This window comes from Echinops telfairi, unplaced genomic scaffold (assembly GCF_000313985.2).
Source record: "Echinops telfairi isolate 266 unplaced genomic scaffold, ASM31398v2 ScPeMD7_443;HRSCAF=831, whole genome shotgun sequence".
Classification (NCBI taxonomy): domain Eukaryota; kingdom Metazoa; phylum Chordata; class Mammalia; order Afrosoricida; family Tenrecidae; genus Echinops; species Echinops telfairi.
In genome coordinates, this window is record NW_022104341.1 from 16,829,820 (window position 1) to 16,845,457 (window position 15,638).

At 40.5% G+C, this 15,638-nt stretch overlaps 1 protein-coding gene and 1 non-coding gene across 5 annotated transcripts in view; both read right to left on the minus strand.

The window, feature by feature from the left end:
- CDC14A (cell division cycle 14A) overlaps positions 1 to 15,638 on the minus strand; it is a 181,231-nt gene that overhangs the window by 149,819 nt on the left and 15,774 nt on the right. For 3 of the 4 annotated variants that reach the window (XM_045292117.1, XM_004699231.2, XM_004699230.3), the window contains exon 3: positions 6,960 to 7,035. The exons of the other annotated variant lie outside the window; for it this stretch is intronic. In XM_045292117.1, coding sequence (XP_045148052.1) covers positions 6,960 to 7,035 — 76 coding nt within the window. The remainder of the gene's footprint in view (positions 1 to 6,959; positions 7,036 to 15,638) is intronic. 4 annotated transcript variants of the gene reach the window in all.
- Positions 13,671 to 13,800, minus strand: LOC115870244. Its single transcript, XR_004046614.1, has one exon. It is a non-coding gene; the product is annotated as a small Cajal body-specific RNA 24 (non-coding RNA).

Below are 15,638 nucleotides of genomic sequence, written 5' to 3' on the forward strand. Positions count from 1 at the left end.
TGAGAGTTGCTGAAAGATTGTTCAACAACATGCGACAGCAACAGGCCTGATTTGTGGCAGATGGGAGACTGGTTTTGCCACCACAACAATACACCTGCTCACACAACCATCTCAAAACACAGAGTGCCTCTCTTACCCCATGCACCTGACTCACCTGACCTCACTCTGTGCAGTTTCTTTTTGTTTCTGTGAGTGAAGAGGGGCACAAAAGGACAGCAAGTTGGCAACACAGAAGAGGTGAAGAAAAAACCGAGGGAGGTGCTGTCGGCCATCCAAACAGATGAGTTTCAAATATGTTTCCAAGAATGGAATCGCACATCTGACATGTATATGAAGTGTAATGGAGAGTACGTTCAAGGTGATAAGGTTGTTTTGTAAAATAAAAATTTAAATACGTAGCTTTGAAAAAATATTCTGGGGTTTTTGGGGGGGTACCCATCATCTGTTGCTAATGTGAAAATTCAGGTAATCAATTTTACACTAATATTGTAAATATAAACTGTCAGATAATCAGATGGTGAGTGAAGAAAAAAAGTATTCAACCATGGGTTTACTTAACATGGTAAGAAATGGGAGTATTCTATTGAATACCTGTTAACTATATCAAAATCAAACCTATAGACATTCCCAGATTAGCATTGCTTACCTGAGTCAAAGTTTTACCACCCCTATGTAAATCAAGATTAGTGCATTATATACATGTAAATATTTAGTGGTACTTGTAAGCCAAAGTACACCGACCACAATAATAGAATAACAGAGAGGAAGACAACCTCACACGTAGTCCATCTGGGAAGAGAAAACAATGTGAAAGCTTACATTCTAATGTGACTACTTAGGTAAAATAAGTCACTGCAACTCAGGGAGAGATGGAAATGCTAAGTGCTATGCAAACAACTAAGAACCCAGACAACATTCTTGGATTAGGATAAATATATAAATCATGCGCTTGTTGACTTTTGGTCAAGAAATCAACAACAAAAGGTGACACAACTAAGCTCAGAGCTAAAGAAAATGTATGGCTAATTAAAGAAACCCAGATTGCAAGCTGCCTTTCAGTACGTTTGCCATGCTTAAAAATAAAATACTTCTGTCACACAGTCAGGACGCCATGTTTGTTTGTCTGACGTACGGAATGCATGAGTGAAGCCCAGATGTCCTCCTCTTCACAGCTTTATTTACGCCGCGGAAGAAGCGCCCCGTGCACTGCCCCTAAGCAAGCAAGCTCTGCCATCAAGTTGGTCAGATTAAGCGGATCAAGGCATCATTCCCTTTCAGGTGACTAAGCTCGCCTGGTACTAGCCGCAGCGATCAGCATCTCCATAGCAATCAGTAGTCACCTCACTGCAAAAGCAATAAAACGAGCAGGTCTTCCTGTGAGCAGCCATGGCCACTACATGATTTACCTCCAACTGTCTCAGGAAGGGGATAGACTTGAAAATGTTCTTCGGCTGTATGAAACAAAATGTGGTTGATGTTTTTACTTACAGCTAAAATAAGTGACTACTGGCTGAACAGTTGCTTTTGAAAGAAAATAGTACCGACATACTTTCATTTTGATTAACATTTTCACATTTTGAATCAGTGCAATGGCACATTTGATTAAAGTGCAAGTCAATGTCAGAAACTCTTTTGGATAGCTATCATTTGATCATGCTGAAGGCATCTGGACATTCTCTAGAGTGCATTTTTCTTGCCTAAGAATTCATGAGACGCTGGCTCTGAAGGGATACATCCCCTGAAAATTCGCCCATGGTAGCCCCATTCCATATGCCTTCCTTATCTCTTTAAACCAGATAAACTATCTAGAATGGGGTTTGCTTTACCTCTACAGCCTGTGAACCTGAAACAACATAACTGCTTGCAGAAATCTGGACATGTTTTTGTTGTTACAGTGAGAGTGCTCTAACCATTATCCCATCTTACACAAATCAGGTGCACATTATGCGTGGGGAGGAGATTATTATCCAACTGCAGAGTCCCCTAGAGTGTTGTTTCCTGTGGGCTTTGGGTGGGTGTAGGGTCATTATTCGTATTATATGCAGACATAAAATCCAAACAGTTCTGTGGACAACCACCTGAAACCATGGAAGGTGTGTCATTACCAGGCCAGGATCACTGCACAGCAACAATGACACTGCCCGAGCCCCCACTATCTGCTTGTAATTTTTAACTATTTTATATAATAATTTCATGATACCCATCCACCCCATTACTCTGAGAAGACTATATGGGATATTTCACATATTTAAAATTACATCTCTGTGAGTAGTCTTTTAAAACTTGCTTATAGTCCTCAAGACTACTGAAATTGTCCTGTTGATTCCTGCAAACAAGTAAAGAAAAAGGAAAATCACGGCCCTAAAAAGTCCCTTTTTTCAGAGATGCTTGTAGGTAATTTTTTTCCTAAGCTAAGGTTTTGTTTTTCTCCGAAGAAAAGCAAAACCAACCACTATAGCTGCAGTGACTAATTTAGGAGAAGCCAGTCTAATCATATTATGTTTATTAGATATTCAGATTATTAAATCAGTACTTGAAAGATTTTTTAACTGATTAAATTCAGAGACGGCATTCTCTTTTTAAACTATTGCTATTATATTTTTTATTAGTATAGTCTTCTCTTCTAACCTAAGGATCTTATCATCGTCTGTGCCAAGGATACCTTTGAAGGCTTGATATAAAACTATGAATCATCCAGAAGAAAAATGTAAACACACAAAATTTTACATATATAACTTCATGGATGTATGGATGCCCTGAACTAACAGATTAATAATACATGCTCTAGCTTATCAATCACTGATATTAAGTAATATAACATTTGAAAATTATCAATTCAATAAATCATTCCTCTCTTAACTGAATCTATTAAAATAACTATTGGCCAGAAATAGCAAAATACAACCAATTAGTGCATAACCCTTAATACTTAAAAAAAAAATTTAATATATTTTAAATTCAGTAGCAGGCTTTTTTGTTTGGTGAGTGATTTTGGGTTTCATTGTTAAATCTACTTAAGGTTTCATGAATCATTTTTCATTCTAATCAATATAATTATAATTAAGACCACTCAAAATAAAATGCATTCTCTCACACACACAAAGAGCAACAAATCATAATTTCAAATCTTCATCTTAAAACGCATGAAAAAAATGAATTTAGCTTGGAAGAAAGGCACTGCAAAATATTAACTAGCAATATAATTAGAGAACATTAACTAGCAATATAAGTACAGAAAAAGGAGGGAATTTTTTTAAATTTAACTGTAAAGTATAAGAATCCCTAAAGCAGAAAATAAAATATGCTGCTGAAGGTTAGGAAATGACACAGAAGGAGAACTCTAAGGTTATTGGTTTAAAAAGTATGAGATTATTCAGAGAAGTAGAGGAGTCTGAGAAACAAAAACACCGTAGAATTCAGAGTTCAGTAAAGAAGCCCAAAGCTAAATAGCAAAAGACTAAAGAAATCTGGGTCTAACAAAGATAAAAATACTCTGATGGAAAGCCAGACCTGGAAACCTTTACAGACAGAGAGATAAAAGGTGATCTATCTGTCCAGGAGATCGATTATGGTCTACAGAAGATTTTAATGTGCTCAGTGACCTGGGGCTGAGCTTTGGTCTCTGTGGAGACCCTCCCACCTTGGGGGGAACTCAGAATCAAAACAAATCACCCAAACCCACTGCCGTCAATCAAGTCCATTGATTCGGACTCTACTTGGGGTTTCAAGGCTGTACATGCTTATGGGGACAGAAAGCCTCATCTCTCTCCCGCTGAGCTGCTGGTGAGTTCGAACTGTTGGCCTTGTTGTCAGCAGCCCAGTGCGCAATTAAAATTCACGCATGCGCAAGATCTGTACGGAGAATTATAGGGAGACCTGGGAAGCCTTCCACCCAGCCCAGAAGAGCAGGAGGTGTTGGCTAGACAAGGTCTTCGAGGAGCAGCAGTTATCAACGCCAAGGGAAAGGACATGACAGTCAGAGCAGGCAACAAAAGGAAATGCTACTCCTGGAGTGAAGCCCTTGGTAGAGGTCAGAATGAAGCCCAAAGCAGGGAGGGGCAGAGGTGCGCAACCTTCCCGGAAATGAGTACAGGAAATCAGCCACTGAGCAGACAAGGGCGGGAGCTGGCAAAGCAAATAAGAGAAAGGGAAGTCAAGCCCCTAAAGGCCTTATCAAGCTGAGTACCCATGGGATAAAGGTGAGCGCTCTCCGCTCTCCGCAGGGAGGCAATGGGCTGGGGGAATAAGGAGGCTGGAGAACTACAGGTGACACTGGATTCAGACAGAACTAAAATAACAAGAAGATGTGTACCAAGTGGGAGAGTTTTGCAAATCCATCTCCTGGAAGCGGCTGGAGTCTTCTGCGTGGAAAAAGCAGGAGCCTCGAAACCTCGGTGGCATCACGGTGACCATGGGCGGTCAAAATGGGCCTTGCAGAGAGTGAGTCAAGGAAGAATGGACCCCAAAGACTGTGGCCACCACCAAAGGTAGAAAGGAGGAACATGAATAATAGAGTCAAGAGCTGGGCCATCTCGCCCTGACTTTATACTGTGTCTTTGGCAGCCCCCGCAACTCTTCTTTCTGAACCCATAAAATCAGGAAGACAAAATTGTCATACAGATCCTATAATTAGATGCCTTTCTCGATGGAAGCAAACGCTGTAAGACTACGCGGGTGTTCAGACTTCCTTAAAGAGCTGTCTTTACTGTATTAACCTCTGAGAGTTCACTAATATCAGCATTATTTTCTTGTGAAGAGGATCTTGAAGTTTACAAACTTTTACGTACATTTTCTAACATAATCCTAACCATCACTCTGTCAGATGATATAATCCGAATTTCCAAGATAAAAAAAAAACAAACCTAAGATCCTTCAAGGCAGAAAGGAAGGCATTACAAATTTGGATTGGTAAAAAGCAACCTTTTCCTCCTAACCTAAAAATTCTACCTGTCATGCTTCATTGAGATAACCTATGAGTTATTAGCATTTTTGAAAACTCATTCCTTAAACAGATGTGCCAATTACATGTTGGGACATACTTTTAAATTGTGCCAAAGCTAAAATGTCATTCCAGACACATTAGTTTATCTGATGATGGAAATCAACCAAGGGAACTGTCTGGACTTTATTAAACTTTCATAATGCTCAAAGGGCATTTTGTAAATGAAAATAAATTAAAACAATACTTCATATATACTTACCTATACTGTTCAATTTAGAATACAGTAGAATAACTAGTCTATTCAATCTCCTCCCAGGCAATTGCTGTAAGTGTAGCACTGAGTCAGACCGGCAATTCTACTTTCCTAATAATGAGGTTTTTCTCTTGGGTCAGCGTAAGCAGTACCCAGGCCCCAGATTGTTAACTAAAGACTCCAGTCATACAAGCTGCTTACTCGTCTATTCCAAAAAGGATGAACTTATTCAGTCCTCGAAAGGAAAAAACAGACATCAATCATCTGTTTATGAATTATCTTTCCTTTGTTATTTCATCCACTAAAAATCCACTTTATATGAAAAGGACAGTATTTGCTTCCTTGGTGAATACAAGACTCTCAGCTTGATATGCTAAACTACTGAAAATACCTTTTTTTCTGGAAAACATACTTGTGGTTCAGTTAAGAGAATTTACATGTGTCTTTTCAAGTCAGGCAATACTTTACAAATTAGCTCCAAGAAAAGTTTACTGTAAAAGAATTTATGTTATATGAATGTTAGCTACAAAGCTCTCTCATTCAGCATTTGAGATAAAAGGCAAAAGTCTATAAAGTCAAAGGTATACTACATACTCAGCAGAAAAGACTCCAAAAGAGATACCTAGGTTCAATAAAAAGTAAATCAAATTTGCATTGAGCAGGTAATGTGTACAAAGCCTATATATACATAAAACTCTTTAACATCAATAGCAATTTACCCAGCAGAAATAGCTACCTATACATTATACACTATACAAACTACATTAAGTACTATAATTTAGTAGTTTTCCTTAAGAGCTTGCTGTATGGCATTCTGCCTTTCAAACAGAAATGCTGTATTTAAAATTCTCACTTAGAAAATTAAAAGAAAAACAGTTGAAATAAATTCACCAAATCTAGGAGTATAGATATCATTTTTCCTCGTGTGCTAAGAAATAAGGGGGAACAAAGTAGTCACATGCCTAAACCCATATCCAAGTACCAGCTCCCCACGTAAAATCAAAACTGCAGATGATAATGAATGTATCTACTTCTCGTAGAACAGGTAGAGCCCAGGCTCTGTCACTGCTATTTCATTAATCTCACTCGGCTGTGAATATTCTAGAGAGGACATCATCCTGAGAACACCAGCATTGCCATCTCGAGAGGGGAGAGAAACTCTAGGGCTGGCCCCTTCTTAATCTGGGGAGGGGGCGATCCTGGGTGGTGCAAACAGTTAAGGACTTAATTACTAACCAAAATGTTGGCAGTTCAAACCGAAGCAGCGGCAACTAGAAAGACAGGCCTGGCAATTTGCTTCCAAAAGTTCACTGCCTTACAAACCCGGCATGGGCACTGTTCTATTGTGCACACACACAATTCACCATTTGTCAAAACTGACTCCACAGCATTAAGTTTGATTAATGTTTTCATCACCTGGTAACAGCATCTAGAAGCAAACCTGGAGGTTCAGAAAAATTGCCCAGGGGGAGAATCTGATAGACACTCATTAATGACAACCTTAAAGGGACGTGTACTTTCTTAGAACACTATTCCAATGACTTCATTCAGCTCACATTTCAATTCATCCGGAAAAATGAAAGAGGTCAACATGTCCTTTGTGGTACCATCAGGAAGATCAAGTTCAACTTCTAGGTGAACTACTCACATAAGTTTCCAAAGATAAGATTACCTGACTAAAGGGTATGTGCACAGCAATTTCATTTGTCAGAGTTCACAGTTTAAAAATGTTAATACCAAAACAGAAACATCTATAATACTCACTTTTAATTTCTTGTTTAGTTTACAGCAGTATCTATATACCATTGCCAAGTTCAGAGGTCCAAAATCTGCATAGAAACTGAGATTTAAAAAAGGGGGGGAAGCACATAATATTTAGTAGAAGCATAATTTTCAGTAATGTAAATGTTTCATTTTTAATATTATTACATTGCAAGTCATCCTTTTCAGTCAGCTTCATTAATGAGGGTCATTGTTATATAACTAATCTGGTCAATGGGGATCAAATAACTAATCGTTTCACCCGACCAAGCACTTCTCCAGTTGCTACAATCAGTCTCTTAACCAAGAGATGGTAGGGCAGTGTTGAATTTGTCTCCTGTTATTTCCTGCCTGGACATTGGGAAAAGGGTTGGGAAAGCAAGTGGCTGAAGAATTAACATGGGCTTAACATTTGTATGGCCCACACATTCTGCCTTTACTTCATTATCACCTAGTCACAAAGTTCTTGTACTCCAAGTTCCAACTATTCCACTGAATGCTGCTTTTCAACTTTTAAATCAAGTCATTGAAACCAGTGTGGTTTTTTGTTTTGTTTCCCAATCTCATGGTCTTTGAACCTTCTGCATAAGCCACCTGACTCTCCTCCCTCTCCCTACACCCTCTTACAGCTTAAGGAAACAGCAATCAGTCATGGTTTCTCTCTGACCTATTATCAGAAATGCAACTGACAAACCCACAGAAAAGAGATGCTGCCTAAACTTGGGATCCTGAGTCATTTCCATCCTAGCAGCTACATTTCCTTCCATCCTCTGGAACTCTAAAACTCAGCCCATCTTCCCTTCAAATCAACCCTGCAGACTAAGTGTGCTTCTGTCATACAGGCATGAAATGACAGTCTTCTCTCTTAATAAATAAATACATATTAATTTAAATCCTTCTGAAACAAATAGGCCAAATTCATTCTTCGCTTTTCTGTTCCTTGGTTCTCAACCTTCCTAATGCCGCGACCCTTTAATATAGTTCTTCATGTGGTGGTGACCCAACCATAAAATTATTTTTGTAGCTACTTCATAACTGTAATTTTGCTACTGTTATAAATCGGGTGACCACTGTGAAAGGGTCGTTCGAGGGGTCGGCACCCACAGGTTGAGAACCGCTGGTCTAGATCTGTTTCATCTGCTACCTTCCCCTTCCCAATCATCTTGTAAACCACTATAGTGATTAATCTTCCTAAAAATCTCACTTCTCCTATATTCCTCACACACACTATTCAAAGTCTTTAATGGGTCTTTCCCTTCAGAGTAGCTTACCAACCAGATCTCATGCAGTACTGCGATAGAGTTACAGGCACTGCCTGTGCCTGGCTTCTAGATGACCTCCTTTCCTGAATCATCCCCGCCTGGAATTTTCATGACAAACATGCCTATTCCTGATTTCCAAATACTCCAGGCATGCTCTTAACTCAAGCCTTGCCTGGATTTGGTGACACTCTTTCTGCAGCACTCTAGTTTCCTCAGGATCCGGTCTAAAGACAGTTCACATCCTACCATCCTCAGGAAGTCTTCCAACACCTGTTGGTGAACACTATCTTTTCTCAACGTTCCCAAAACTTGCCATCTGAGCCACTCTTTTGGCCTACAACACATACTACCATACAGCATGAATTATTTTTTTAAGTGTAAATTCTTCATGCCCAACTACAAAAAAATCAGCCAGGGCCAGTATCATCCATCTTGTTTGCTAGCTTTAGAAGAATGTCCTGCTCATAAGACAAAGTTTCAACAAGTGGATTTTCATTATGAACAGTGTGCTCAACGATGTTCGGAACTTGACTTTGAATGAAAATTTTACTAAATATTGACTCAAAAAAAAAGTAACTCCCAAAAACCCTTACTTTAAGGGAATCATTTGCTCTAATTATTTTCTGCCAACCAAATGACTGTTCTTCATCAACATGCCGTTAAATCTTCCATTAGCCACTTGTTTTAGAGACGCAAAAATACAAGCCTTGGATATTTTATTAACTACGGTGGGCAAGCTGCTAATTTTTTAGAATTTATATTCTTGGTTGTACCAAAATAGATGTCCCTGTAAATAAGCTTTACGTGGGGAAAACAAGCCACCAAAAAGAGGAACCCTGTAAGAATTTGAAATCAAAGGCATCTTCCAAGTGTGGTGCTTTGCTCTGGAAATATAAACAAAATATTCATGAATCAAAAATGGGCTGTGCCTGTATCACCTGGCTAGTGATCAGTCTAAACGTGGACCCAGCAGTCAACAAGAACCCCCTCAAAAGAAACAGAAGGGGCCCAAAACATAAGATTCAGCCAGCATTGACCAAGGGAGCCCTTTTTCTCTCACAAGGAGATTTTTGTTCCTGGCTTATTGGAAACACTAATACTTTTGACTAACACACTTTGCGTTTCGGTTCTTGAACATAAATATTGACACTTTGAGAACTCAGGGACAAATCTAGGATTTTTACTTATGGTTATGTTGGCTTTGTAAACACATTTTGAATTAAATTTGGGGACACACAGGACCATCTAATTGCTGTTTCATACTAAACATTTCAGGTCAACTGCAGCTTCAAACTCAAAGCTAGAGGGTTTCTAACTCCCAGGTCGGTTTAACCACATATACTTTTGGAAGCAATGTGGCCAACAAGTGCACCTACTTCACCAAACAGGAAAATAACCTGGTGGCCTCCGACAAGACAGGTTCAACTCCGGGCATGAACTCAGAAACCAAGAGCTGTTTATCAAACAAGTCTGTGTGTAAATTATGGATTCCAATGCAGCCTGGAGCGCTCACTGGTCCTGTTGAAGCAGTGCCCTCAACGTGGTTTACCAGTAAGCTTAAAAATGAGCCTGAGGAGGTGATGACGGCGCTACTTAATGTGGCCGAATGATTGAATGACATATTCGAAGCCTGTGCCAATAAAACTTGTTTTTAATGAGCCTGACATCGCTAGTCATGTTCAGATCCATCCTAACGCTCCTAAGGGATATACATACATCTTTTCAAGACTTCTATCATTGAAAACCAATGTGCAGACTTCAGTCAGTCTTTCCACCTGAGATCTCTCCAAAAGCCTACTTCGCTCAGGACCCTCTGTGTTTGTCAACCCTTCTCAATAACAGAATCTAAGTTCCCTCATTCAATAGCAGCCTTCATATTCGGTGTATGCCCAGGGTGTGCAAGGTACCACACAACCTTTGGGCCTAGGAAGCAAAAGTGGATACATTACAGCCCGTCCTTAATCTAGCTGCACTATCCAATATAGTAACCACTAATTTGCACTTGAATTTAAAGTAAGTCAAGTTAAATGAATTGTAAATTCAGTTCTCCTTTGTACTAGCCACATTTCAAGTGTTCAAAGCCATATGTGGCCAGCGGCTGCCAAGAAGGGTAAGGTAAACCCAGGCATTTTCATCACTGCACTTGGACAACGTGCATCAGGATAAAAAAATTGTGTGAACAAACCAAACCCACTATTGTCAAGTACATCCTGACTCATAGCAACTCTATGGGGGGAGGTTTCCCCAGGAGGTTCCCAAGGCTGCCAACCTTTATGGGAAGAGAAAGCCACATCTTGCTCCCCGAGAGGTTGGTGGGATTGAACCATCGACCTTGTGGTTAGTATTCCAATGCTTAACCCATGATACCACCAGGGTGCCTTGGTATGAACAGAAGTCACTATAAAACACTAAAGAAACTATTGAGCACTATGAGTGAGGTTATCTATAAAATCTTTTAGAAGCAATGTCCTTCCTTTGTAGGGCCCACTATCTTACCCAACATTGAGACTGACCAGTAGAGCCAGTTACTGAGTGGACTCCAACTCAGGGCAGTTCCATTCAGAATAGAACTGTACTCCATGGAGTGTTCTTTTTAAAAAAATCATTTTATTGGCGGCTCTTATCATAATCTACATATAACATACACCGTGTCAAGCACATTGGTTCATTTGGTGTCATCATCATTTTCAAAACATTTTCTTTCTACTTGAGCCCTTGGTATCAGCTTCTCATTTGTCACCCCGCCCCCCCCCCCAAACCTTCCTCTCTCTCCTGAATCCTTGATAATTCATAAATTATTATTTTTTCATGTCTTTCACTGTCCAACATCTCCTTTCACCCACTTTTCTGTTGTCCATCCCCCTGGGTCCAAGGAGTTTTCAATGGCTGACTTTTCAGAAATAGATCTCCACAAGTTTCTTCTAAGGCACCTCATAGTGGACTTGAATCTCTGAAAACGGTTAATTGTTGAACTCGCTAACCCGCTGCCCATCAAGTTAACACCGACTCATAGCAACACTATATAAGGTTTCCAGGACTAAATCTTTATAGGCAAAGACCACCTCATCTTTCTCTCACAGAGTAGCTGGTGGGTTTGAACCATAGACCTATCGTTAGCAGTTCAATACTTAACACAGAGCATCACCAGGGCTCCCTAACCATGAGATCAGCCCCTCGTAATTCTCACTCACTTCTGTTTATGAGGGGCATATTTTGTAAAACTGGTATGGGATCTAAAACAAGATAATGGAAAAATAGTAGAGGATCTAGGCTCCACCCTTATTGGACACAGCTGTCAGATTAAGGACGGATGAAAAGCAAGCAAACTTAACCCAGAGGGGTCACATTCTACACAATTCTCAAACTCAATGGGCTAGTTTTCATATGCCACAACTGGAGGGATGGATGGGCTTGGATTGCCACTGAGAAGTTCGGTCAAAATTTCCACACATCACAGCTTCCACTACCCTGAGACCAGAAGAACTAGATGGTGCCAGGCTACTACTACCAACCACCAAATTCAGGAACACAACGGAAGGTCGTGGGCAGAAATATAGAGCAAAATCAAAATCACAGAAAAAGATCAAGTTTACAGGACTGAGAGAGACTGATGGTTTGAACCTCTGAGACTGTAGCCATTAGGCATCCTTTAAACCTAGAAGGGAGCCTGTGCCCAGAAGGGCAGCATTTGCACCTAAACAAAGGTCAGAAGGGACAAATGGAGACAGGAAACCCAGGAGGGGAGTGAGAAGCGTGCTCTTACACTCAGGGAATTGAGACCAAGGTCACAAAATAAAATGTACAAATTGTTGGATGAGAAACTAAGCGAGTGTGCTCTGTAACCCACAATAAAAAGTACAAAAAGAAAGAACTTCACACCATCAAGAACAACATGGAACAGGTCATTTGAAGACGGTAATCAACGTTACAGGCAAAGACAAAGTCAGGAACTCTGTCTCACGGTCACTTTTGACATTGTTTCCTTTAAATGCTTCTAGTTCCAAGAACAGTTATGTGTTATATAAGAGAGATATAGATATAGTTTTCTAAGTAAATAAATTTATGTCTAACATTTTCAAAATCATTGAAAAAATGAGTCCTATCTGCTCACACTGTTCTGAGCTGCCACAAACCTGGGGTCCTAAGATGTCACAAATAAAGAAGACATATTCTAGCAACATGCTTCTTGGCAAGAATTTTCCTCCCCAGAGGAACCCGTTTGTAACTCACACCATTAGCTAGAGCAGTGGTTCTCACCCTTCCTAGTGTGACCCTTTAATACAGTTCCTTGTGTTGTGGAGACCTCCAACCATAACATTATTTTCATTGCTACTTCATCACTGAAATTTTGCTACTGTGATGAATCAGGCAAGCCCTGTGAAAGGGTTGTTCGACCCCCCAAAAGGGTTGCGACCCACAGGTTGAGAACCGCTGAGATAGCGTGAAATACTAAAATATAAAAGTGTTAATAAATCAACAAGAATTGATCAAATGTGTCAGAAAGTATAAAATCTGTCCTTTGCAACATAGGCAGGAGGATGAAAGGGTTGTGCTCAGGGCGGAAGCGGAGAAATGGAAGCCATCAACAGGGCACAGTGAAAAGCCGGAAGAGAGGGTGGCAGGGACAAGTCCTGGGGACAGACTCCATGAAGCAGCCTGAGGGCTGAGTGGGCTCTAAGCCTGAAGTCAGCAGCCCTGGACAGTCTCTGCAATGCTCGCAATTCTGAGAAAGAGGTCTCCGAGCAAGGGCCTGCACTCCTTCCTTGTGAGGTCTCCCCTGGGCAAGGAAAAACGTGGCCATTGTATCCCAGGATTCCCTATGAGGAGTCCCTCTTCAAAACTAACCACATGAAGGAATCACCCCACCTGTTTGTAATTTTCCTCTAGTGATATTGAAAGATGATGGGCCAATCACTAGAATGAAACGCATGCATTACTAAGTGACAATCAGTCGACCTATCTTTCATTCAATACATGTAAACAGCTAATATCACACTCCTCCCAGTTTGGAATGAAATGAAATGGAAAGGGCTGTAGTGTATCTTGCCAAGGGACCAGGGGATGGGATCAAGATGGGGCAAAGAGGAAGCCAAAGATGGGAGCACACGTTTACCAAGACCCCCACTACCCACAAGCAGCAGCCCTCACATCTGAAAGGCAGCAGAAGCCGGTCTCGAGCCCTTTGTCTTGCCCAGCACACACAGTGTTCTCACAAGATTTGTCAAGTTTATGAAGGTATCATGAGTGTGCCCTTTGTTTTTCTAATAGACTGTAATTAGAGTCCGTTCCCAGAGGAATCACTGCTTAAAGCACTGTTGTGCTTTATTCTACATATTAAAGGCTTCTTGTCAAAATGTTCAACTCCTCAGCAAAAAGACAAGCTGATAGTCTAAGGATTAGTCATTCAACATAATTTATTTTCTTGTTTCTTTAAGACTCACTGATAAGATACAAGTGGCAGTAGTGGAACGACCCACCCTTTTTACTTGCAAAGGGTGGACAGAAAGCGACTGTATTTCTCTAGGACATTTATAAAGAGCTAGCTTCACCTTGAGAAGAAACTGAATAAGAATAAATGTCCACCTCAACAGAATTTATGATCGCCTGCTCTGAACAAGGTTCTATAGGTTAGGATATTAATCAAGAATACTAACAATACAACAACAAAAAAGCAGTTGCTTTTTAAATAGGTTTAAAAAAAAATTCCACAAGATTATCAGAAATGCTTTAACTTTGCACCAGCACAGCTGACATTTTCTGTCTAGCCAGTTCACGTATCACTATCATTCCCTACCCCCAAGAAAACTCCACCACCCTGTGTACGTACACAGTATGTACACGTAGGTGGACATAACAATGAATTTCTGGTTCATCAGCACATTCCCCTGTGCTACACACAACCTTCTATCTTCCCTATCACTAAAACAGTCCTTAGTGTCCCCACCCCTAACGTCGGATGATTAAGTTTCTACACATGGCTGAATTGTACATGGTTCAATGATCCCATTTCAAAAGTATCTAAATTGCTCAACAAACACTAGTCATCTAAGTTTAGAGTACAATGACAAGGCCCAGGTTTTCGACGAAATACAGCATGACGAGAGTCACATGCAGACTTCCCAGAAAGAGAGCTTATGCATCTAACCAATGTCCCTGGCCCAGACCACACAAAGCAGTCTGGCATAGAACTGAAGGAGGCGGAGAGGCAACAGCATCTAGTTCCAATTTGTTCATTCATCTAATCTCCCCACTGTTTGTAAATAGTGGGAAATCATGGGTCCATAATTAGAATGAAACATATGCATTATTAAGTGAAAATCTTGGGCTGGTGTCTTAGCTTCTCTAGAAGCCCTTGTCTCCATCTATCAAATGAGGCTGCTAAGTTAGATGGTTTCCAAAGTTCTTTCTCTACCATCCATATGCCAGTTTGTTACCTACAATGGCTAGTGGGTTGCTATAATGCTGGAGGCCATGTCACCAAAATCTTAAATACTAGCAGGGTCATCGTGGTGGCCAGGTTTCAGAATACGATAGACTAAGAAGAAAGACCTGGCAACTCGCTTCCAAAGAATAACCAATGAAAACCAATGACAATAGAATATGAGTTTGGAAAACGCTTTTTCATTAACTGGCAAGCTTTCTTAGCAACTGCAAAGAGCGAAGTCACGGAATCAATTACAAAGCAGGATGTGGGGAGGTTCCGTGATACCATCTGACCTGTCATCTGTCTTTAAGTCAGAGTGGCAACAAGACACTCATATTAATGAAAACATCAGGCTTCTTCAGGAATGCCCTGGTCAAATTAAAATTCACTCCCACATCCACTGATCCTTGCTGCCCTTTGTGTTTCCAGCACAGGCCCTGAATCCACCGAGGCTTCCCACACTTTTCTCTCCACATCAGCTCCTGGGCGGAGCTTAGAGCCCAAACAAACACTAACTAATTCCTTTTCTTGGTTATTTATTTATTTACTTTCTCCTGTTTTCTTCTCCTCACTCCTTTTCTTTCTCTTCTCCTTAGAAACAAAAGCTCGTACTATTCTTACAATTCTTTTTCAATCAGCGTTACCCCTTTCTTTTGTCCCTGTAATAAGGAATTTTTTTCCTCTTCTTCAATTTTTATAATCCACCACCTAAGCACCACCTGGTCCTTTTTTTTCTTCTTCCTCCAATTTTTCCTTCAACTTCTTGACTTCTCCTCTAACCCTTATTCTAACGCTCTTCCCCAAAACTTGCTCTGAAATGTTCCCATTCCCCTACTACACCACCCAACAGTTAACTACCCTACAACGCCACCTCCCTGCCACCCCTAACAGTTACACCGCGATGTGACAGAAACAACAAAAAAGATCGGTACACACCCACCAGGAGAAACAGGCACAAATAAGTGAACACACCCAGACCTAAAGGCAATGGCTGAA